Source organism: Ruditapes philippinarum, unplaced genomic scaffold (assembly GCF_026571515.1).
Source record: "Ruditapes philippinarum isolate M1 unplaced genomic scaffold, ASM2657151v2 ctg8335_1_1_1_1, whole genome shotgun sequence".
Lineage (NCBI taxonomy): Eukaryota > Metazoa > Mollusca > Bivalvia > Venerida > Veneridae > Ruditapes > Ruditapes philippinarum.
The window spans coordinates 1-23437 of NW_026861629.1; the positions used below are offsets into that span (position 1 = coordinate 1).

Sequence of the window (23437 nt, forward strand, 5' to 3'; positions counted from 1 at the left end):
TCCCATATCAACCAGAATTTTCAACACAGGAAGAAAAGAAAAGGATGTGCATAATCTCCAGACTGCCATCTACCCATATTTCAAGTTTGGCATTAAAATATTTTCACTACTTTTTGAGTTATCACTGGATCCAGGTTATGTGTAGAATTTGCCATATTTTCAGGCTATTTGTTACCATAGCAACCAGAATTTTCAACATAGGAAGAAAAGAAAAGGATGTGCATAATTTCCATACTGCCATCTATCCATATTTCAAGTTTCATAAAAATATTTTCAGTACTTTTTTGGTTAACACTGGATCCAGATTATGTGTAAAATTTGCCATATTTTCAGTCTATTTGTTGCCATAGCAACCAGAATTTTCAACATAGGAAGAAAAGAAAAAGACGTGCATAATCTCCATACTGCCATCTATCCATATATCAAGTTTCACAAAAATATTTTCAGTACTTTTTGCGTTATTGCGGGATCCAGTTTTGTGGATGGGCTGACGGACGGACAGACGGACGGACGGAGGGTAAACCTAAAGTCCCCTCCGGTAAACCGGTAGGGGACTAACAAGCACACAGAAAAGTTTCATGTAAAATATGACATCATCTTAATCATAAACTTTCTACCCTGTTACTAACAAAGTACAAGAAATCTCTGCATATTTTGGGAAGTTTTAGGGATTCTGTTTTCTCTATTTCTGGTAAATTCTGTCTAGTATGAAGGCAATTTCCATTGACATAATTTATTTGTTTTGCTGGATTTATAGGGACTCCACTGAGGTTTTTTGGCATGATGGGACTGAAAATATTTTTTCCAGATAAATGTACCATTTGATGAAGGTTTAGACCACTAATCTTTGTGAAAAATTTCAGATCATTCGCGCACTTCTTTTTAATATCCAGAATAATTATTCAAATTGTAAAAAAATTACCCAAAATGAAAAGCGCTTAAACGTTTTTCACTCAAATTAGGTTCAGAAAAGCATAAAAATACAATTTTCAATGTACACGCATTTCAAAGTATATTTCTTAACTATCTTTGCATATATTTCTGTTTAAAGAGCCTCAACTCATTTATGTAAGAAATTTGAATGTTATGTTTTTAGGCTTTTAAACCTCAGTGGAGTCCCCTTAAAGTGAAACTGTGATTCTAGCTTTACTGGTAGAGGAAAACCATGTATGACTCACCAAAGGACATAATCCTTGTCCAACAAATCATCAAAATCTATCAAGTGATATTTTTCTGTTTTTAGGTCTTGTAGCCATTTTGTTTGGCAAACCAAAATATTTGAGTGTTTGTTTTTTTCATTTAGTGGCCTTTAAAAAGGTGCCAATCAAATCAATATGAGCAAATTTGATAAAAGACTACCTATGAATGATACAGAAAAAGTTAGGTGATCATCTTTCAATTATTCCAGTAGAAGGTATTAAAAGGTTTTACTATTTTAGCTCTAGAGGCAACTAAAAGGGGCCAATCAAATAAATATCAGCAAATTTGATAAAGACTACATACAAAGTTTAGTGATCATCCATCAATTATTTCAGTAGAGGACGGTTGACCCCTAGAAGGGGCCAAATGAAATGATATGAGCAAATTGAAGTGTGACTGTCACAAGGGTGCTACAGACCAAATCTGAAGTAAATTTGCTGGCAGTTTCAGAGAAGCTGAATGATGACGCATGACAACGGACTACGGAGCATACCCCTTTGATACTAATAGCTCATCTTGAACCTTCGGTGCTATAGTGAGCTTACAAAAAAAACCTTACTGCATGGATGACATCAAAGAGAAAGTATTGTTACTTATTGTTTTTCAAGTCACACAAGTATCCAAATGTACTCTCGGATAAATAACGGTAGATATACAAATGACAAAGAAGTGATTCCCATATATTGTCACTTTACTACTTTGTAGCTTCTGTGCAGCTGGCAACACAAAAATTGTGAACAGGCCAAAATACCTTTTTATTTAAGGCCAAAACTCAGCCAAAAATCTTTCAACCTGAAAACAACTTTAAAATGTGCTAAAGTTAATGAGCTTTCAAGCAATCCTGTGAAGTTTCTTTGAAATTGGTTTAGATGAAATAAGAAGAGTAGTCTAGAAAAATGTATTAAACATGTTACTGATTAGTTTTGATGAGACTGCACCAGTTGTTTTAAAAGTGTTGTACAGATAAGTTTGGTGACACATCCGATATATGAAAGAAATTCAAATTTTATGTCTTTGGACCTCCTTTGAAGTTGCTTAAAGGTGGAAAGGTTATATTAAGGTGTTTGTAATTTTTGATATAGGAGCCATCTTGCTCTACGGAACTGAACCATATGTGCAATTTGAATAGAAATCAGACCAAATGTGGCAAAATGAATAGTTGTTTTGGCTTGTAGCTGTACATACCATATACATTCGGCAACATATGAATTTACAGTAAAGAAAAGGCTGTATCTAGGGTAAAACAAACTTACTTCTATGACTCAATTCATGTTCTTTAAGTCTCCGACCTGTTTTGGCAGAATAAGGGCATTCAGAACACTGGTATTTTCTCTCATTCATGTGTGTAAGTTTTATATGTCTTTTTAATCCACTCTTTGATACCAGGAATACACCACATACCTGACATTTATGTGAAACCTTGCAAGAACTTTGATGATCTTTAAAGTCTTCCAAAGTTAAGTCACTGTAACCTGTAATAGAAATACATTACTTAACGTTTATGAATAACATGTATTTGTTTTCAGTGACAAAACATTTATCAACAAGAGCCAAGGTCAAGGTCATATTTAAATTAATCATCATGTTAGTTTTGTCATAAATGCTCTTTTGTCTAAGAATGAATCAAATCTATATATAAATTTCAAATATATGACAATTTAAGCAAATTCCAATAATTTGACATTGACAGTCAATGCCAAATAAAGGTAATGGTATATCAGAATAATTTAACATCTTTGTCATATGTATTCTTTTGTTGAAGTATGCATACAATCTGTAAATAAACAACAAAATCATTTCAATTAAAGCAATTCAATAACTTGACCTTGACAGATCAATGTCAAAAAAGGTCAAGGTCATCTCAGAATATTTCAACATGTCAGTTTTGTATATTCTTTTGTTCCAGTCAGAATCAAATCTATAGAGTTTACATTACAGTCAAATTGGCCTTGCTCTTTCCTAGTTACAAGGAAACTCGGGACTTGATTCTACAATAAAATTAAGCAACCAGCTTTTTTGCCTGCTCTATAACAAAAAGACGCCACCCAGGTTTCAGACAATGATCATAAATGTAATAAGAAGTATATATGATAATCTATAAACTATTTTTCAGATTGTCGTTTGTTAGTTCTAAGTATGATGTTTTACTTTGTGTTATTTTGATGGTGTTCAGTTCATCATTTTGTGATACCAGCATTACCCTCTACCACTGCATTAACTGAAAATTTCACATCTTAAGCTGACTATGGTAAAATATTGAATTTAGTATTATCAGCAGATGCAAGAATCTAAGTTTTAAACATGAAGAATGGAAAGTAACAGAAAAAAGGTTAAATTTAATTTGCAATTGATCTTCAAGGTCATGTACCATAAAAAGTTTAAATTTCATTTAAAAGAATCTTCAGGTCTCAAAAAGAGAAATATACATTTACCAGCGTCACAATACAAATGTGCTTGACAAGGTCATTCTACTACTATTTGTAACAAACTTTTCATCACAGAACCTACATTTAAACCAAGTGTTGCCATGTTCTTTCCCAATATGTGACCATCTAGCGTCCAATGAACAATTTTGACTCCACAACTATAATTTGATCGATATTTATCTTAGGTTTCAAACAGAGAAAATAAAAATTACCCATTTTACAGTTGAAGCAATACTTGACAAGGTCAGTATGTACTGTTCTATAATGCTTCTTTCTAGTATCATTTGTAGCAAACTTCTCATCACAGAACCTACATTGAAACTGAGGGTTGCCGTGCTTCTTTCCAATATGTGACAATCTAGCTTCTGATGTGTACAGAATTATTCCACATATATCACACATATACTGGTTTTTTCCTGATACATGTCCAACAGAAAACTTATGCCTTAATAACACTAATTCAGAGTAACCCACATAAGAACATTTGTCACATTCCAGGACCTTATTCACATGTTTTTCAATATGTGCCTCAAAATAATCTTTTGCAGTAGATTTGAAATTGCCACATAATAAACATTTGAATAATTCTTCTGTTATATCAACATTACGATCTTTTCTTGCAAATGATTTGACAGTTTCTTTACTGTACTTATCCTGATGCTCTTCTAGTTGAATGTGAACCCATGGCTTTTTTTCCAAACGCTGATCGCTTTTATTGTCTTTTTTTGTCTTTTCTTTCTTTTGAATTTCATATTTTGCATTATCCCCTTGCTTTCTTCTTTTCTTACAATTTTTGGCAATTGAATTACCAATTTTTCTTTTCCTCTTTTCCATATCTTTATTGGAAATTTTACTATCAGTCAAGCAATCACCTTCAATTCCCAGTATGTAACTTTCATCTTCATCTGTTTCAGATCTGTCATCACATTCATTAATATTTTCAACTTTGTCAATTTTATCAGGAAAAAAATCAGGATCTTCTGCTTTCCTTTTATCAATTCTTTTAGTTTTACAATCATTTTTAAAATCCTCGCCTTCTGTCACTCCTATGTCCTTGGTAGAAATAGTCTTTCTTCCTACATATGTCTGTTTGTCCTCTATTGTAATCACATTTGTAGATACATTATCTTTACTGTTTTTCGCATGGTCATCTATCCACTCCAAGCTTGCATAATCAGGCCTGTAACCCCGTGACTGAACTCTTGAGCTCCTTCTTCTGTTTCCTAATTCGGCATTATCTTCAGTAGGGCCTTCAGTTATCTTGATCATTTTCTTTTCACCTTCAAGATAATTCATTATATCTTCAATGTCTGATTCCTCACTAACGCTTTCTTCTCCCTCACTAACACATTCTTCTTCCTCACTAACATATTCTTCTTCCTCACTAACACATTCTTCTTCCTCACTAACACATTCCTCTTTCACACTTTGACATGCTGTTGACACTTCTCTGCATGGTTCACTAAAAAAAGATATACGCCAAGAGTTTTACACAAAATTTACAAAGGAATTCGGAATTTCATCAACATTTATACCTATAACATTTCTTGCAAATACGAATTTACAGAAGCAGCTTCAACAGTATTAACTTTCATTTGGTTTAATGCTGCAGCACCATAATGATACTGTCATATGGCAACTTTCCAGCTATACTGGTAAAAAAAGACCTCAGGTGCCCCCTATACATGTACATTATTTCAGTCACAAACGGGCACCTAAGTAGAACCACTGATGTTCCATAAGCTAGCTGGATAGTTTCCTCACTTGAAGAATCCTAGAAGCTTTTTAGCATATTTCAATAAATACACGTTCTTTTATTTGTAGTTAAAACACATTAAGTAATATCATTATCTTAATAAGAGCATGGATAATGTAACAGGAAAATTTTATTTGAAAAATACAGGTGAAATAGTTATATGTCTTGAATATTGAGCAAAGAATTTTGAATGTTCAAAAAGGGATATGATTCATTCAAAATCCATACCAGAATTTTGAGTCTTGTAAAAAGCGTTCTGTTTACTATTGTTGGGAAAACATGAATAAAGTTAAAAAAACTATAATTCAGTAAAATTCAATTATAATTTCAAATAATATTTGAAGTTTCAAGCAAATATCTTTATTGGTTGATGAGATATGATGTTGTACAAGAAGTTGCATGAAAAACTTAAATCAATACCATTTATGATGCCCATGCCAGGAATGTAGAGGATAACCTAACATTTCTTCAAAAATCGAAGACCTTTAAAGTGCAGTCTTGTTCTGACCCTATGTTGTTTGCTTCACAAGTTCATTTTTGGATATAATATTCCTTAATAATTACATGACAAGTGAAATTAAACAAACTGTTCATAACAGTAACAATCATTCCATACCTGTTAATCTTGTCTGACTGATCTGGCATTATTTCTTGCTTCACTAGTGCCTCATTTAAAGTGTCAGGAATCTCATTCATAGAAGCATCTTCAACAACCAACTTATTCCTGAAGGCCTCAGTTACAGCAGCCTCATTCACAGGGGCAGGATTCTCACGAGCATAAGCATGTTCAACAAGGACTTTATTCTTAAATGCCTCAGTCACAAGAGCCTTATTCACAGAAACATCTTTAACAAGATACTTATTCCTGAAGGTGTTATTCACAGAAGCGCCATTTACAGGGGCATCTTCAATAATATAGTTGCATGTCTTTCTACAGTCCTCGGTTACAGAAGCCTTATCCACAGATGCATCTTTCACAACGTTCTTATTCCTGTCGGTCTCAGTAACAGGAGTCTCATTCCCAGAAGCACCTTCCACACGGATATTATTGCTGGAGGTGTTACTTACAGAAGCGTCATTCACAGGGGCATTTTCCACTAAATACTTACATGTACTCCTGAGGGCCTCAGTCATGGGAGCCTTATTATTCATAGACAAAGAGGTCTCATTAACAAAAGCCTCATCAACAGGAGCACTTTCAACATGATTTTTATGCATCGAAATCTCATTCACAGGTGCTTCAGCAACATCTGCTTCATTCTTCACAGCATCCATCACTTGGGTCTCATTTATGGGAGCCTGGTGAATCGCTTTAAAGGCATCACAAAGATTCTGTATGTATTCAGCTCTGTCATGCCTGAAGATTGTATTATAAATTGATAGTAAAATGTAAAAAATCAAATTTCTTCATGTAACTATGTAGTTAACAATTTTTTTCGTCACCAAGGCCACTTTTGAATCAGTACTTAGTGATACACCTGTACACGAAAACATAATTCAAGATTTTGAAGCACAGTACAGAGCGGATGGGTTCTGGGGCAAGGTGACTCTAGCCGTTAAATCAGAAGCAATGGAATGTTTATTATATTGATGCACTTTATAAAATACATGCTTAAATTGTTCAAATGTGACAGTTATTCTTATTTTAAAATTCTAATTACTAGTATTATTGAATATTTTTAAAAAAAACTGTTAGCAAGTTTCTGAATAATCAGTCTGCAAACAATTTCAAAAAGGCAAAATGGGAATAACAAAGATATTTTGCCAAAAAGAATGTTCCAGAATTGCATACAATTTTTAAACATTATCATGAACACAATGTTTTTCAGTAATCTGCTAACATTCAAAAATTAAACATAAGTTGTTTTGATACCATGCATTCATCAGCACATTTGCAAATTGACTGTTAGAATTAACTTGGAGTGAACATTTCATTTTTCTCCAGCGCGTCCATACATCAGTTTGAAGTGTAATTATCCTATAACTCTCAAGTTTTGGTATGTTTCTTCTCTTCCAATATCTGGAAATATGACCACCATACCTAATATGTTGATCAAGCTTATGTAAGCTGCAAAGAAAAAAATACATTTTTTTAGTATTTTGCTTTAAAATACTGTCTATTATAGAACCCAGCAAATACAAAAGTAGTACAGTATGAGACAGCATTTATTTCAGCCATGACATGGGTCCCAACTCCTTTAAAACCTCTCACAGATTTGGCAGACCTTCTACCACATGGCACATCACTATATATTAAACACTTGACTTCACAGCAAGGACAAGTGAAGCACCTTTCATTGCTATTAATATATATAAACTTCCTCCAGTTTGTCAAGTTAATCCTCAGATTTAGATTCTAAGGGACATAATTATATTTTATTTCACTCATTTCATATTTTTTTTCTCCTAGCTCTATGATGGGTACCATTGTTAGAGATATAATAAACTGATGAAGTTTTTTCTCCCCCTTTAAGTAAACATTCTGTTATTATCCAAAAATTAAGGGAATGGTCACTTCCCCTATCTGTGAAAAATGTCTTGATTAAAAACATGAAAGCCCAATTAGCTGCAGGCCTACCTTTTGATCAAAAGCCTAGCAAGGTCCTCATCTGATTTACAATATTTCTTAGATTTGATTTTCATCCACCTCCCTGTCATTGACCCTAGATTCACAAATTTTCTTTGCACTTTTGGCATAAAAAGACTTTTTCCTTGTCCTGGATATTTACCATCATCTTCTGAAGACTGGACAGATACCATCTGTGGGAAATAAAATATATCTAATTAATTGCAAATTACAGCAATATCCAGTTATCACCGATAACATTTGTGCAAAGATAATCTACAATCTAAAACAATTGTCTATCTTAGCTCTAGGCATAGCAGCTTCTAAGAAGATATTTAAAGATTTCATTATTTTTTAAACTTGAATTTTGGGAAAGGAAGACTATGTAAAATAAGTGACCCCAGGGGTGGGGCAAATCGACCACAAGGGGCATGACTTATATTAGTTCTAGCTTCCATAACTTTATATGTCACTTTTATTTTGAAGTTGTGCGACAGAACAGGTCTAGCAGTACTATAAAACCTGTTCGCTGAAGTATCTTTAGCTAGACTTATACGTTTTCAGTAGTGCAAGCATCAGAGCATGTCTACGTCACCACATTATTGTGAGATAGAATTAAGATAGATGTTTGTCAATAATAAAAGTTACAGAGAGTTGAGATGCGCAGACAAGAACTCATATACACGCATATTTTGTGACTTAATATCAAGTTATTGTGGTTTCTATATATACAGTTCTCAAAATATGCAAAGGGGTCCGACACACTTGGGTGTGTTCATATATAGTGTAATTAAGTTACACAAGCAATTTGACAAAAAAATATATGGACAAATATGTCTCTATATAAAATATTTGTCCATATATTTTTTGTCAAATTGCTTGTGTAAGTTAACTTAATTACACTATATATGAACACACCCAAGTGTGTCGGACCCCTTTGAAAATATGCGGTGTCACTGTGGTTTCGTTGATTATTGGCATTTCCATTCATTCCAGGTTTTATGATGAAAAACGAGTTATATACATACCACTTTATCCATCCAAGTTTACAGTTATTGATATAGACCTTGCTTTTCATGTATTAGAAATTAATATCGTCAAAAAATGGTTCTATACATAAAAATTCGAACTTGATTTCATTACTGGCAAATGGCGTCACAATTAATAAGGGGAGTAACTCAGATTGGTATGATTATGTGAGTGTTCATTGTGAATTTCCCTGGATATTTTTCATTATTATTTCTTAATTTTTATACAGTAGTGCTCATTGATTACTATTATTTATATACACACATGTGTACAAGTAAAATGGTTTCCTGCGGTGAACATTTTAATGATATAAAGATATTTCATTTAACTATTTTCAATATGATTTTTTTTTTTTTTGGGGGGGGGGGGGGATAAAAAAAAAACGTTTGTATCAGAAATATAGTTGACAATAATCGATCAATATAGAAGAAGGTCTTTGAAAATTGGTGACCGTTGAAGACCGGAGAAGTTAGAACATGAAACAATTAAATCTTTTTAAGAAAATGATTAAATAGGCCTTCAAATTTATGAATAATTCCGAGCAAAAAATAAATAAAGTAAACACACAAGTTTACGCAGAAAATATCTCTATTTATTATGGCAGATGCCACTACGAATATTTTAATTTTGTAGATTTTCAGTATAAACAATTTATGTTTGTAAAATTTGAGATAGATATTAAAGAAACATTGATAATTTTCAAACACATAAGTCACGTTTTTCCACCTTAAACGGTAAAATAATTATAGAAAATTAGAAATATCACGTAATAGTTTTTTTTTGTTCCCAAATAGGTATAATTCGGATTAATTCCCTACAGATAAATCCGTAACGTACCGGCAAACGGTATTTAGCTGGGTTTTCGAAAAGGTCAATTAACCAATCATATACGGTTTACAGATCACATGCTCCTCCATGTACCGAAACAGGTCACGTGCTCCTCCATGCCTCAAAAGTTAAACGCGTACCAATACCCTGCGGTCTCCAGACCGCAGGGAATAATCCACAAAAAATTCAGAGACATTTTCCAAGCTAGAAAGATATGAATAAAATATTCATATTGATATTTCTTGGCCAACCATCACGTCTTTAATGTTTCACAAAAGTCAAGAGGCTATATAGTGTTTGCTGCAACATTTGCATATTTTGATGCTGAATACCTTGAACAAACAATCTCCAATCTCAGTCTGACGGTTCAAACTTTAAGAAAGTTTAACATAAATATTTAGCAAGAGATAACCATAAAATGTTTTAATTTCCCTGTAGATCTACTTGCTCACTAAAGCCATGGAACGCCGTAGCATAGTTTTATATTAAACACGAGTCACTTTCCTCCACAAAATAGTATAATTTTATATTTTTCCTTTGTAGGAGACTCTATTTTGGTAAAAATATATATTTTTGTGTGTAAAGCTGATTACTAACGTTTACTTTTTGCATTTCTCAAAATCTTATTGACGATGTCTATGATAGGTGTATAACAGTTTGCAAATACAAAATGTACTACAAAAGTCAAATTAAATATTTCAAATGAGAACATTTACATAAAAGCATTAATATTTTTATTGATTGATACTGTTATTTCACCAATTGCCTCTTATAGTTTGCAAAATGATACGATGAAGTCATGGTATGATATTTACTATTTTTATGATAATACTTGCCATACTTGATAAAATTAATTTCATATTACTATGGCATGCAGTGATAATTTATAATTTTTTACGATGACATACATTTATGACGATTTATATATAATTTTACTGCCACTGATTATTTTGGAAAAAAAACAAAACCAAAAAACACTTGTATTATATGTTTGTATATATGTACTCACAGGCATTTGCCTTTTGTTCAATACAATTATTCATATGTTAACTACTTGCTATGTACATTGCTTTACTCTTTACATTTAGAGGGAATAGATTGCGTGTGTAAGTCAAGTTACAACTGGTACATTATTTAAGGAATATTATGACATCTGTGCGGAACCACCAGCATAAACTAGTGGTTATTTTTTTTAATAATATCTGTCATATTTTGCGGTTCGGATCGGAATATCCGTCCCGAAGTGACCCGCCCATTGGGCGGTAACGAGGCCTGCCGAGGGACGAATATTCCGATCCGAACCGCAAACATATGTCAGATATTCTTTCTTGCATATTCTACCATATTCCATTATATTTCAAATTCTTTATATTTATTTTCAATGAAAATTTATATCATTTCAACCGTAACTACTTTCATTCAACAGCGTATGAATTACAAAATTATTCATAACGGTAAAATGACGTCATCTTTATCGTGCCATTGTACAGCACGCGACCCATCTGGAACCCCCCATGCCAGATGAAATTTCCGGCATGGGTAAAACTAACGGAAACGCCAGTCCGATGTGCAAGAAAGCATCATTCTGCATTAGAAAGTCATCAAATTGTGTACAGCTCTCCTCTGGTAGAGGTAACATCATAAATTATTATGAAGACTGTTTGATCCATCATGTTCATGATGTTGCAGCCTGGCTCACCGCAAAATTGACTGTAACATGGTCATTAATAAATGTATTATCTTCATACTTTGACAAGACCTTCTGAAAGATTGGAGTGACCTTGGCCATTTAAGGACCTGGACTGTCAAGGTCAAATTACTGTATTTTGTACAAAATTGTCATAATTTCCATGCAGGGATTTGATTTCAACTTTGATAAAACAAGACTTTCTACCAAACAAACGATATTGAATAATTCAGATATGACCTTGACCTTTAATTGACCTTGAACAGCTCTATACAATGAAAATCACAACACAAGTTTCTAGACAACAAGCAGCTTTCATGTAATGGGATAACAAAGAAAGTGAATAATAAAAAACTAACAAGGGATAGAAATTTAAGTAACAACAGAAAACAAGAGCCACCGCCGGGCGGGGGCAACGCTCGACTTTTTACTTTTTCTAAACGCAAACATAGAAAGGTTTGAACATATATTAACGTTTCCTTTTTATAAATTTAGTTTGTCTGTCTTGTCACATTAGTTTTCTTTATATATTTTGTATATATATGAATAGAAACATTAAGCATATTTCTAAAAATAGCAACAGTACGCAATTTCTTAAAATAGCAACATGACGCAATTTCTCAATATAGAAAAAATGACGCAATTTTCTAAAAATACAAAAAATGACATAATTTCTAAAAATAAAAAGTGATGCAATTTCTAAAAATAGCAACAATGATGCAATTTCTAAAAATAGAAAAATTGACGCAATTTCTAAAAATAGAAAAAATGAAGCAATTTCTAAAAAAGAAAAAAATGACGCAATTTCTAGATATACTAAAATAGAAATTATGACGCAATATCTAAAAATAGAAATTATGACGCAATTTCTAAAAGTAGAAAAAATGACGCAATTTCTAAAAATAGCACCAATGACGCAATTTCTAAAAAATAGAAATTATGACGCAATTTCTAAAAATAGAAATTATGACGCAATTTCTAAAAAATGACGCAATTTCTAAAAATAGCACCAATGACGCAATTTCTAAAAAATAGAAAAAATGACGCAATTTCTAAAAATAGAAATTATGACGCAATTTCTAAAAAATAGAAAAAATGACGCAATTTCTAAAAATAGCACCAATGACGCAATTTCTAAAAAATAGAAAAAATGACGCAATTTCTAAAAATAGCACCAATGACGCAATTTCTAAAAATAGAAATTATGACGCAATTTCTAAAAATAGAAAAAATGACACAATTTCTAAAAATAGAAAAAATGACGCAATTTCTAAAATAGAAATTATGACGCAATTTCTAAAAATAGAAATTATGACGCAATTTCTAAAAATAGAAAAAATGACACAATCTCTAAAATTAGAAACAATGACGCATTTTCTAAAAATAGCAACAATGACGCAAATTCTAAAAATAGCACCAATGATGCAATTTTGTAAAAACAGAAATTATGACGCAATTTCTAAAAAATAGCAAAAATGATGCAATCTCTAAAAATACTAAAAAATAGAAATTATGACGCAATTTCTAAAAATAGAAAAAATGACGCAATATCTAAAAATAGCACCAATGACGCAATTTCTAAAAATAGAAATTACGACGCAATTTATAAAAATAGAAATTATGACACAGTTTCTAAAAATAGCACCAATGATGCAATTTCTAAAAATAGAAATTATGACGCAATTTCTAAAAATAGAAAAAATGATGCAATCTCTAAAAATACTAAAAATAGAAATTATGACGCAATTTCTAAAAATAGAAAAAATGACGCAATATCTAAAAATAGCACCAATGACGCAATTTCTAAAAATAGAAATTATGACACAATTTCTAAAAATAGAAAAATGATGCAATCTCTAAAAATACTAAAAATAGAAATTATGACGCAATATCTAAAAATAGAAAAAAATGATGCAATTTCTAAAAATAGAAATTATGATGCAATTTCTAAAAATAGAAAAAATGATGCAATCTCTAAAAATAGAAACAATGACGCATTTCTATAAAAAAAACCCAAAAAACAATGACCCAATTTCTCTAAATAGAAACAATGACGCAATTCTATAAATAGAAACAATGACGCAATTCTATAAATAGAAACAATGACACAATTTTAGTTATTGTTGTTGTTGTTGTAAATATATATATATAGACACACACACACCAATAAATATTTAAATATGGTCATTTACTGCACAAATCTGAGAAAATTCAGTAATTTAACCTTCAAGGTCAAGGTCATTTAAGAGCCCAAGCAAAGTTGGGTTTGATAAACAACAAGGTCTGGTCCTTAAGAATGTTCTCTAATAATATGAAGTTGATCCCTTCAATAATAGCAAAGTTACAGTCAGTGACCGCCAAAACAATGAAAATTTCAAATAATTTGACCTTCAAAGACAATGTCATTAATGTGTGAAGGTCAAGGTCTTCCGGTATATCTTTAACAGTAATCTTTGAAGATTATTATGTTCAAGTTTCAGGACAATCCATTCAAAAATAACAAACTTACAGCCAATAAAAGCCAAAAAAATGAAAATTTCAATAATTTGACTTCAAAGTCAAGGTCATTTATGAGTGAAGGTCAAGGTCTGGCTGGTTATTTTTAAGGGATATCCTTAAAGATTATTATGTTCAAGTTTGAAGACAATCCATTCAAAAATAACAAAGTTACAGCCAATAACAGCATGAACAAGCAAAAATTGGACTTTTAACCTTGAAGGTCAAGGTCATTTATGGATGAAGGTCAAGGTTAGTGTGGTCTACTGAAAGGTCTTGTCCCAAGGGTTGTTGTGGCCAAGTATGAAGACAATACACAAAGAAATAAAAAAGTTATGATCCAGGTACAAGTTTTCGGACGGCAACGGCAACGGCAATGGCAACGCCGACCTGACTGTAGCAATACCTCTATTTTTTTTTCAAAAAAAAAAGTCGAGCTAAAAATGATTTTTTTTTATCTTTTATTTTACATGAAAATATTTCTGTACATTTTCACATGGAGCTGTATTATTTATATTGTATGTATATCTCTGATCTTAAAACATCATGCTCAATAATCACCTTGTCATTCTGGCAAACATATTATCCCTAATTTATGTTCAAAACTTATTCATCAAGAAGCCTGTTGTACAAACTAAACACAAGTATGAACATAAACTATCGTCGCGTTTTTTGATTGAATTTCAGGATGATCTTTTTTGTCATGCATTTTTAAAGCTTTTTGGTTACGAAAAACAATATCACAATGTGAACATGCCACTGTGTTTTCCATTCCATGAACTTTGGCGTGTTCCTTTAGCTGAACATTCCATGCAGCTGCAAACTTGCATTGTGAACACTTATATGGCTTCTCCCCAGTATGTGTTCTCATGTGAGACTTTAGCTGGTATCTTTGAACACATGAAAATGTACATTTGTCACAAAAAAATTGATGATCACCTGCAAATAAATGAACAAATCAATAATGTGAACTTAAAATCACAAAATCATTACTGTTAAAGGGACTCCAGTGTGGTATTTTGACTAATGACTTGCATACAAAATTCCAAATCTTTTGCTCACTTTGTATTTCTGGAATAATCATTGTGACCGATATTAGTGGTACAAGAGTTGTCAGGACAAACTTAAATAAAGGCAATATGCACCATCAAACTTAATACTGATCATTCCTGCAAAGTTTGAGTAGTTTTTGAGGAGTAGTCTGGCCAAGTACATGTATGTGACCCTGCTGATTTATGGAAGAAATTCAAATTTTATGTTTTCAGGCTTTTGGACTTCCTTTGGACAGAGACATAGATAACATCTATGTCTCTGCTTTGGAGTTCCTTAAAGGTGGAGTGGTCATATTAAGGTTGTTTCTATTTTTAGGTCTAGGAGCCATCTTGTTTTGCAGACCAGAATTATGTGTGCAATTTGTATAGAAAACAGACTTTATAGGATGGCAAAATGAAAAATTGTTTTAACTTGCAGCAGTACACACCAAATACATTTGGCAAAATGTCATTAAAGTAAAGAAAAGCTGCAGGGTAAAATTAACTTACTTCTATGACTCAATTCATGTTGTCTAAGGCTTTTAGCCATTTTGGCAGAATAAGGGCATGTAGAACACTGGTATTTTCTCTCATTCATGTGTGTAAGTTTTATATGTCTGTTTAATCCACTCTTTGATGCCAGGAATACACCACAAACCTGGCATTGACGTGAAACCTTGCAAGAACTTTGGTGATCTTTAAATTCTTCCAAACTTAAGTGTCTGTAATCTGTAAAAGCAGATCAGTGCTATAAGTTAGTTAATAACATGAATATATATGTTTGCCTTGATAATACATGTATTAACAAGAGCCAAGGTTAAAACCACATTTGAATTAATCATCATATTAGTTTTGTCATAAATGCTCTTCTGTCAGAGAATAAATCAAATCCATAAATAAATAACAAAGTTATGACAAGTGAATTTCAATAATATGACCTTGGCAATAAAGGTCAAGGTTATATCAGAATAATTCAACATGTCAATTTTGTCATATGTGTTCTTTTGTCCATGTCAGTATCAAAGCTGTAAATAAATAACAATGTTATGACAATTTAAGCAAATTTCAATAATTTGACCTTGATGGTCCAAGTCAAATAACGACCAATGTCATATTTGAATGTTTCAACTAACAGGTTTTGTCATAATTGTTCTTTTGTCAAATCCATAGACAAAAACAAGGTAATGGCCAATTGTAGCAAAATTCACTAATTTCACCTAGTTCAACTAGAACTGCAACTATCATGGCGTGAATACCCCCGCATACCACTTTGTCAGAATCAACAGTGGCCATTTAAAGCTCAAGGACAACTTCCCTGCCAAATCTGAGGTTACTAAGCCAGTGCATTGCTAAGTTATGTATTCTACGTGCTTCAAATGTGAAAATGTCAAAAACAATACACTGCGGACAGGCATTCTTAAGCAATTGAGGGGAAAATATTTTTTTTGTCAAGGTCCCTGTGACCTTGACCTTTTACCCAGTGACCTCAAAATCAATAGGGGTCACCTTATGGTCATGATCAACATCCATGCCAAATACGAAGACTGTGGGTCAAAGGAATCTTAAGATAATGGGTGGACAATCTTTTTTAGTCAAGGCCCCTGTGACCTTGACCTTTGACCCAGTGACCTAAAAATCAATAGCGGTCACCTATTAATCATGACTAACCTCCATGCCAAATATGAAGACTGTGGGTCAAAGGAATCATACGTTATTGGGCAGACAAACTTTTTGAAGTCAAAGTCCCTGTGACCTTGACCTTTGACCTGGTGACCTCAAAGTCAATAGGGGTCATCTACTAATCATGACTAACCTCCATGCCAAACATGAAGACTGTGGGTCAAAGGAATCTTAAGTTATTGGGCGGACAAGCTTTTTGAAGTCAAGGCCCCTGTGATCTTGACCTTTGACCTGGTGACCTCAAAATCAATAGGGGTCATCTACTAATCATGACTAACCTCCATGCCAAATATGAAGACTGTAGGTCAAAGGAATCTTAAGTTATTGGGCGGACAAGCTTTTTGAAGTCAAGGCCCCTGTGACCTTGACCTTTGACCTGGTGACCTCAAAATCAATAGGGGTCATCTACTAATCATGACTAACCTCCATGCCAAATATGAAGACTGTAGGTCAAAGGAATCTTAAGTTATTGGGCGGACAAGCTTTTTGAAGTCAAGGTCCCTGTGACCTTGACCTTTGACCTGGTGACCTCAAAATCAATAGGGGTCATCTACTAATCATGACTAACCTCCATGCCAAATATGAAGACTGTGGGTCAAAGGAATCTTAAGTTATTGGTCGGACAAGAAAAAACCGACGGACGGCCGGACAGCCGGACGGACAAGCTGATTCCAGTATACCCCCCTTACAACTTTGTTGTGCTGGGGTATAATAAAGTCTTCTTCAAGTTATAGCCAATTACAGCAAAAAACTGTGAAATCACATTAATTGTTCAGGTCATTTACCAGCAAAAGATTAAATTTTATTCATGTTCACAGATGTTAAAGGAATCTTGGGTTTTCACAGAGAATATGAAAATTACCAGTTTCACAGTTGAAGCAATATTTGACGTGGTCAGAATGTACTGTTCTATGGTGCCAGTGTCTTCTACCATATGTAGCAAACTTCTCATCACAGAACCTACATTGAAACTGAGGGTCGCCATGCTCCTTTCCAATATGTGACAATCTAGCTTCTGATGTGTATAGAGCTAGTCCACATATTTCACACATAAACTTGTTTCTTCTTGTTACATGACCTACAGATAACTTATGCTTCAATAACACTGATTCAGAGTAACCAACATAAGAACATTTGTCACATTCCAAGACCTTATTCACATGTTTTTCAATATGTGCCTCAAAATAATCTTTTGCTGTAGACTTGAAATTGCCACATACTAAACACTTGAACAATTCTTCTGTTAAATCAACATTACGATCTTTTCTTGCAAATGATTTGACAATTTCTATACTGTATTTGTCCTGATGCTCTTCTAATTTTATGTGAACCCATGGCTTTTTCCTTTTCTTACAATTTTTATCAACTGAATTACTGATTTTTCTTTTTCTCTTATCCATATCTTTATTTGATGTCTTACTTTCAGTCAAGCAATCACCTTCATTCCCCAGTATGTAGCTTTCCTCTTCATCAGTTTCAGAACTATTATCACTTTCATTAAAATCTTTAACATTGTCAATATCATCAGGAAAAAAATCAAGATCTTTTACTGTTCTTTTACCAATTTTTTTACTTTTAAAATCATTTTGAAATTCATCATCTTCTGTCACTACAGTTTCAGTGAGAAAAGTAGACTTTCTTCTTACATTTTTCTGTATCTCCTCCATTGTAACCACATTTTTCTCATGGTTATCTATCCAATCCAAGGTTGCATAATTAGGCCTGTAACCCCGTGACTGAACTCTTGAGCTTCTCCTTCTGTTTCCTATATCTGCATTATCTTCAGTAGAAGTAGAATCTTCAGTTATCTTGATCATTTTCTTATCAGCTTTAAGGTAATTCATTATATCTTCAATTTCTGTGTCAGACTCTGATTCCTCACTAACACATTCTTCTTGCTCACTAACACATTCTTCTTTCACATTTGGACATGTAATTTCTGGCGACACTTCTCTACATGGTTCACTAAATATAATATAAGCTGAGAGTTTTACACAAAGTTTACAAGAAAATTTCATATCTGATTAACATTTATACTAAACAGCCGCCTATATGACTGAAATACTGTTGGGAAAAGGCGTAAAATGAAACAAACAAATACTAAACAGATTTTAAGGAAATATATCATAATTATTTTACAGAAGCAGCTACAGCATTGATTTGATGAATATTCATGTACTTTGTTTTAAATGTTAATATCAAATTAAATGATTACTGACAGCCTATATCTTTAATAAATATGTAATAATGATAAAAATATTAATCTCTTTAATATAAATGAGGCAGTACAAACATGTACTATATTCCTCATTAAAATAAGAGCTGTTCATAGGTCAGCATGTTTGACTATTATAAAAATAATAGCCTGGATAATTAACAGGAATATTTCATTTGAAACAAGGGGGTCATTGGCCCCAATGTGCTCACCTGAGGACAGACTGTTATTTGTGTGTGGTCTTGTCCAGACCCTATGTTGTTTGCTTTACAAATTCATTGGATGTGAAATTATATATAACTTACATCACAAGTCAAATTAAGTAAACTGTTCATTACATGAGAAGTCAAATTAATCAAACTGTTCATTACATGACAAGTCAAATTAAACAGTAACTATCATTCCGTACCTGCTAATCTTGTCTGATTGATCTGTCATTATTTCTTGCTTCACTAGGGCCTCTTTCAAAGGGTCAGGAATCTCATTCACAGAAGCATCTTCCACAAGAAACTTATTCCTAAAGGCCTCAGTCACAGGAGCCTCATTCACAGGCGCAGGAGCCTTTCTTGCATAAGCATCTTCAACAAGAGCCTTATTCACAGAAGCATTTCCAACAAGATACTTATTCCTGAAGGTGTTATTCCTAGAAGTGTCATTTACAGGGGCATCTTTCACAAGGTAATTATACCTTGAGGTGTTACTCACAGAAGCATGTTTCACAGGGGCATCTTCTACAAGATGATTACATGTTTTCCTAAAGCCCTCGGTTACAGAAGCCTTATCAACTGAAGCATCTTCCACAAGGTGCCTATTCATGGATGTCTCATTTATGAAAGCCTCATTAACATGGGAACTTTCCACAAGATTCAAATGCATTGAGGTCTCATTCAAAGGTGCTTCAGCCACACCAGCTTCCTTCTTCACAACCTCAATCACTTGGGTCTCATTTATTGGAGCCTGTTGACTAGCTTTATGGACATCACAAAGTTTCTGTATGTAGTCGGCTCTGTCATACCTGAAAATTGCATTATAAATTGATAGTAAATACAAAAAACAAAATATTATGTGTAACAATGCAATAAACTAGTTTTCTTGGTTCTAGCACCTCTTTGTAACTGTACAAAAACTTCAGTGATATACAGATACAGGAAGACAGTAGATTTTAAAATTTGGAAACAGTACAAAGTTGAGGGGCCGGTGGAAATGGGTAGGGGCGCAAGCATATAAGAAATTTTTAGACATAAAATATCTAAATCAGGAAGGGAAATTGTACTATTTTGGTGCATTATTATATAAATTGTTTAAATGTCCTTAAGACCAAATATTTCTAAAAATCAGTTTGTATTGGGGAAATATTAGAAATTACATAAAAAAGAATGTCCCTAGATGACAAATGTCTTAGGAATCTGCTAACATACAAACATTTAACATAAGTTTTATTGTTACCATGCATTGATCAACATATTTGCAAGTTGACTGTTAGAATTAACGTTAAGTGCACATTTCAGTTCTCTCCAAAGCGCCCATACATCATTTTGTAGCGTTATTATCCTATGACTCCCATGTTTTGGTATGATTCTTTTCTTCCAAAATCTGGAAATGTGACCTCCAAACCTACTTTGATGATCAAGCTTATACAAGCTGCAAAATATATGTAACATTTTTCTATTATTTTGCTTCTAATACTGTTTAAAGAACCAAGCAAAATCAAAAGAAGTTCAGTAATAGGCAGAAATTATTTCAACCCTTAAATTAACCTCTTACAGCTTTGGCAGGCCTTCTACTACAACACTATATAAAAGCTAGCTTCATAGCAAGGGCAAGTAAAGTACCTCTAATTGCTATTTATTTACATTAAACCTTCGGTTTATCAATTTTTTTTTAACTTATAGGACATCTGGATATGTAATTCTTTCACTCTCCTCCAGTCAAATGTTGGGTACCAATGTAAAAGGCATAAAATACTTATGCCCTGACTGTGATTGTAACACAGGACCACAAAACAGACTATCAGGTCACTAATAAAAGCTAGCTCCTGAACAAGAAAAGATAGTGTATGTGTGGTACAGTGGTTACACACTGACTATCTAAACTAGTAATCTAAAGGTCACAGCTTCTATTCCCAACCAACATGCAAAAGTAAATAACTTACAGGACAAAAAATTAAACTTAATCACCACACTGCCCTGTAGTATATTTCTGCCATGTACTTGTAGTTATGTGATACAGTCAACTTCTTTAATTTATGCATGCAAAATAATCAAACTGTTAAAGTAATAAGTCAAGAAGCTGAACATGAATCATAGAAAATTATTTTCACAATTAGTTGTACCTTTTGATCAAAAGTCGAGCGAGATCCTCATCTGATTGACAACATTTCTTTGATTTGATTTTTGCCCATCTCCCTGCCATTGAACCTAAATTCACAAATTTTCTTCGCACTTTTCGCATAAAAAAACATTTTCCTTTTCCAGGACTTTTACCATAATCTTGTGTAGATTGGTCAGGCATCTCCTGTGGGAAATTATTCTTATTAGTTACAAATTAATTAAATCATTATCCTGCCACATTGAAAATTCTTGTGCAAAGTTTAACAAAATCTACAAATTCATTATCACTGCTTGTAGAGTTTGAATACTGATGTTTGAATTTTAAACATATTTAAATGGAAATACCTTAGTGTATCTATCCTTTTTGGCAAACAGAAACTATAAGAAGCTCATATATGCAATCTTAATTCTTTTAATAATTTTGCTAGTCTACATTGTTAAATTGTATTGTGTTTTGAAAAAGTGATAGAAAACATTTTTATCAACTGTGTGACTAAGTTTGATAGGGTAATGTTTACCCAGCTGTAATTGTTTTCAATATCATTGAAGTGTCCAAATGCCTCGTGTTTAGAATGGCAGAGAACCAGCATATTCCTAAATGTCCTGACAATAGCCATGTTGGTTCTTACATTCAAAGGGAGACGCATTTAAATACAGCAAAGTCATGAACCATGTTTGAATTTGTCAGAAGATTTTGCAAAGATGTTTATTTTGCATATTGTGTTTTTTTTTATTGAAGATGAAGTGCAAAATTGACATGATATTTGAGAATAGCTGGTCATAGGAATGAGTGAAAATTTTGGAAATGGAAGAAAATGCAAGATGATTTTGAGGGTAGGAGCGAGGACTTTTTCCGAGCGATGGACTTTTTCCAGCTAACATTTTTATTTTGTGTGTATAATAGACATTGCAGTATAAATCGTTTTCCTAAACAAATTCAGTTTTATTGATACATATAATACATTTATGTGCTAGAACTGACAAATATACATCTTATCTGGATGTTACGCCTACGGAGTTTGAAGCTCCAGACCCCAGATGTCTGTGAAAATACTTCTTCTGTTTACAGTCTGAAGTCAACACTTTCTGTTTTAAAAATAATTCCATGACGATATATCAAAGATTTAAATTGTTGACATAGCTTTTGCGTTACCTTGATTGTGGATTAATATCTCACTGCCCTTACCGATTCTAAACCTTTTTTTTACTTGCAAATGGCGTAACATAAAATAAGGGGAGTAACTCAGTGATTTGGGCGAGATATAAAACCCGGCATCTCTGTATTGGAACTTGAAATTCTATCAAATAACCAATATTAATTATAATATCCAAATATACCCCCTATATACTATAAATAAACGTGTATGTCGGTCAAAAGCTATACATAGCTTATGTTTTGTAAAATGTTATATATGTATACCGACAATAAATAAATTTTGATTTGATTTGATTTGATTTGGGTATATTTTGCATATTATCATTAATAGTGATAGAATTTCAAGTTCCTGTGGTAAACTTTAACACGGCACACCTACTAGCTTTTTTATTATGGATCAATGTTAATAATTTTGATATAAAATGATAGATTACTTGATAAGCTTTCTAGGTGTGCCTTAGAAATTACAAGAGCTGTCCAAGATCGAAGTGTCCCAATTTGATAAAAGGAAAGTAGAAAAGAGGGCATAATTCTGATAATTTGTTAAGAAGTATTTTTTTTTAGTATTTCAAGTTTGAAGTGAATATCTGTGATGGGTTTTTTGAGAAAATTATGAAAATATTAAAAAATAAAAGGGAAATATCTGAGCAAGAATGCCCTTCATGGGTTATCTGTCTTTTAGAATTTAATGCATTATACTTTTATGGTGTATTTATAATACATTGTACATAACCCATATATTAATGCTTAGTGTAATCGTTAACGATTTTAAAGTAGTATGATGTAGATGTAGATAGATGTGTTAGTTTTCATGAAAAAATTTGTTCATTATATTTCAAGCTTTTGGGGTTTTAATATTGTACAATGATTTGCTGTACATGTATATTTACCAGAACCTGCTGATGAGACAAATACTCTCAGGAACACCTTCATATCCAGAATAAGATAAATGAAATATTCCTGGCAAACCTCACATCTTTGCTGTTTTACAAAAGGCAATAATAGGCTACTTTTTGCTGCTAAATTTGAATATTTCT

The 23437-nt window shown here is 32.8% G+C and overlaps 2 protein-coding genes across 3 annotated transcripts; both read right to left on the reverse strand.

The window, feature by feature from the left end:
• Positions 1-2418: 2418 nt before the first annotated feature.
• On the reverse strand, positions 2419-8161 carry LOC132716349 (zinc finger protein 37-like). 2 transcript variants are annotated; one of them, XM_060699608.1, is made up of 5 exons: positions 7961-8161; positions 7256-7402; positions 5999-6739; positions 3839-5088; positions 2419-2672 (listed from the first exon to the last, which is right to left on the reverse strand). In XM_060699608.1, the coding sequence occupies exons 1-5, from the start codon at positions 8140-8142 to the stop codon at positions 2434-2436; spliced, it is 2559 nt and encodes an 852-aa protein (XP_060555591.1). In that variant the 5' UTR covers positions 8143-8161; the 3' UTR covers positions 2419-2433. The 2 variants fall into 2 exon arrangements, with proteins under 2 accessions (XP_060555591.1, XP_060555590.1); XM_060699607.1 differs by having other exon boundaries at positions 7256-7450.
• A 6275-nt stretch (positions 8162-14436) lies between these two features.
• On the reverse strand, positions 14437-22470 carry LOC132716350 (zinc finger protein 782-like). Its single transcript, XM_060699609.1, has 7 exons — positions 22398-22470; positions 21247-21428; positions 20361-20555; positions 19324-19929; positions 17562-18664; positions 15530-15748; positions 14437-14927 (listed from the first exon to the last, which is right to left on the reverse strand). The coding sequence occupies exons 2-7, from the start codon at positions 21423-21425 to the stop codon at positions 14623-14625; spliced, it is 2607 nt and encodes an 868-aa protein (XP_060555592.1). The 5' UTR covers positions 21426-21428; positions 22398-22470; the 3' UTR covers positions 14437-14622.
• Positions 22471-23437: the final 967 nt, after the last annotated feature.

Coding starts and splice junctions, on each gene's coding strand:
- LOC132716349 (XM_060699607.1), bottom strand. CDS start 8,142: ATGGTATCTGTCCAGTCTTCAGAAGATGATGGTAAATATCCAGGACAA. Junction 7,451..7,960: donor GCTAGGCTTTTGATCAAAAG/GTAGGCCTGCAG, acceptor TTTTCTTTGCAG/CTTACATAAGCTTGATCAAC. Junction 2,673..3,838: donor TTGCTTCAACTGTAAAATGG/GTAATTTTTATT, acceptor TTTCTATTACAG/GTTACAGTGACTTAACTTTG.
- LOC132716350 (XM_060699609.1), bottom strand. CDS start 21,425: ATGCCTGACCAATCTACACAAGATTATGGTAAAAGTCCTGGAAAAGGA. Junction 20,556..21,246: donor GCTCGACTTTTGATCAAAAG/GTACAACTAATT, acceptor TATATTTTGCAG/CTTGTATAAGCTTGATCATC. Junction 18,665..19,323: donor CAATCAGACAAGATTAGCAG/GTACGGAATGAT, acceptor TATTATATTTAG/TGAACCATGTAGAGAAGTGT.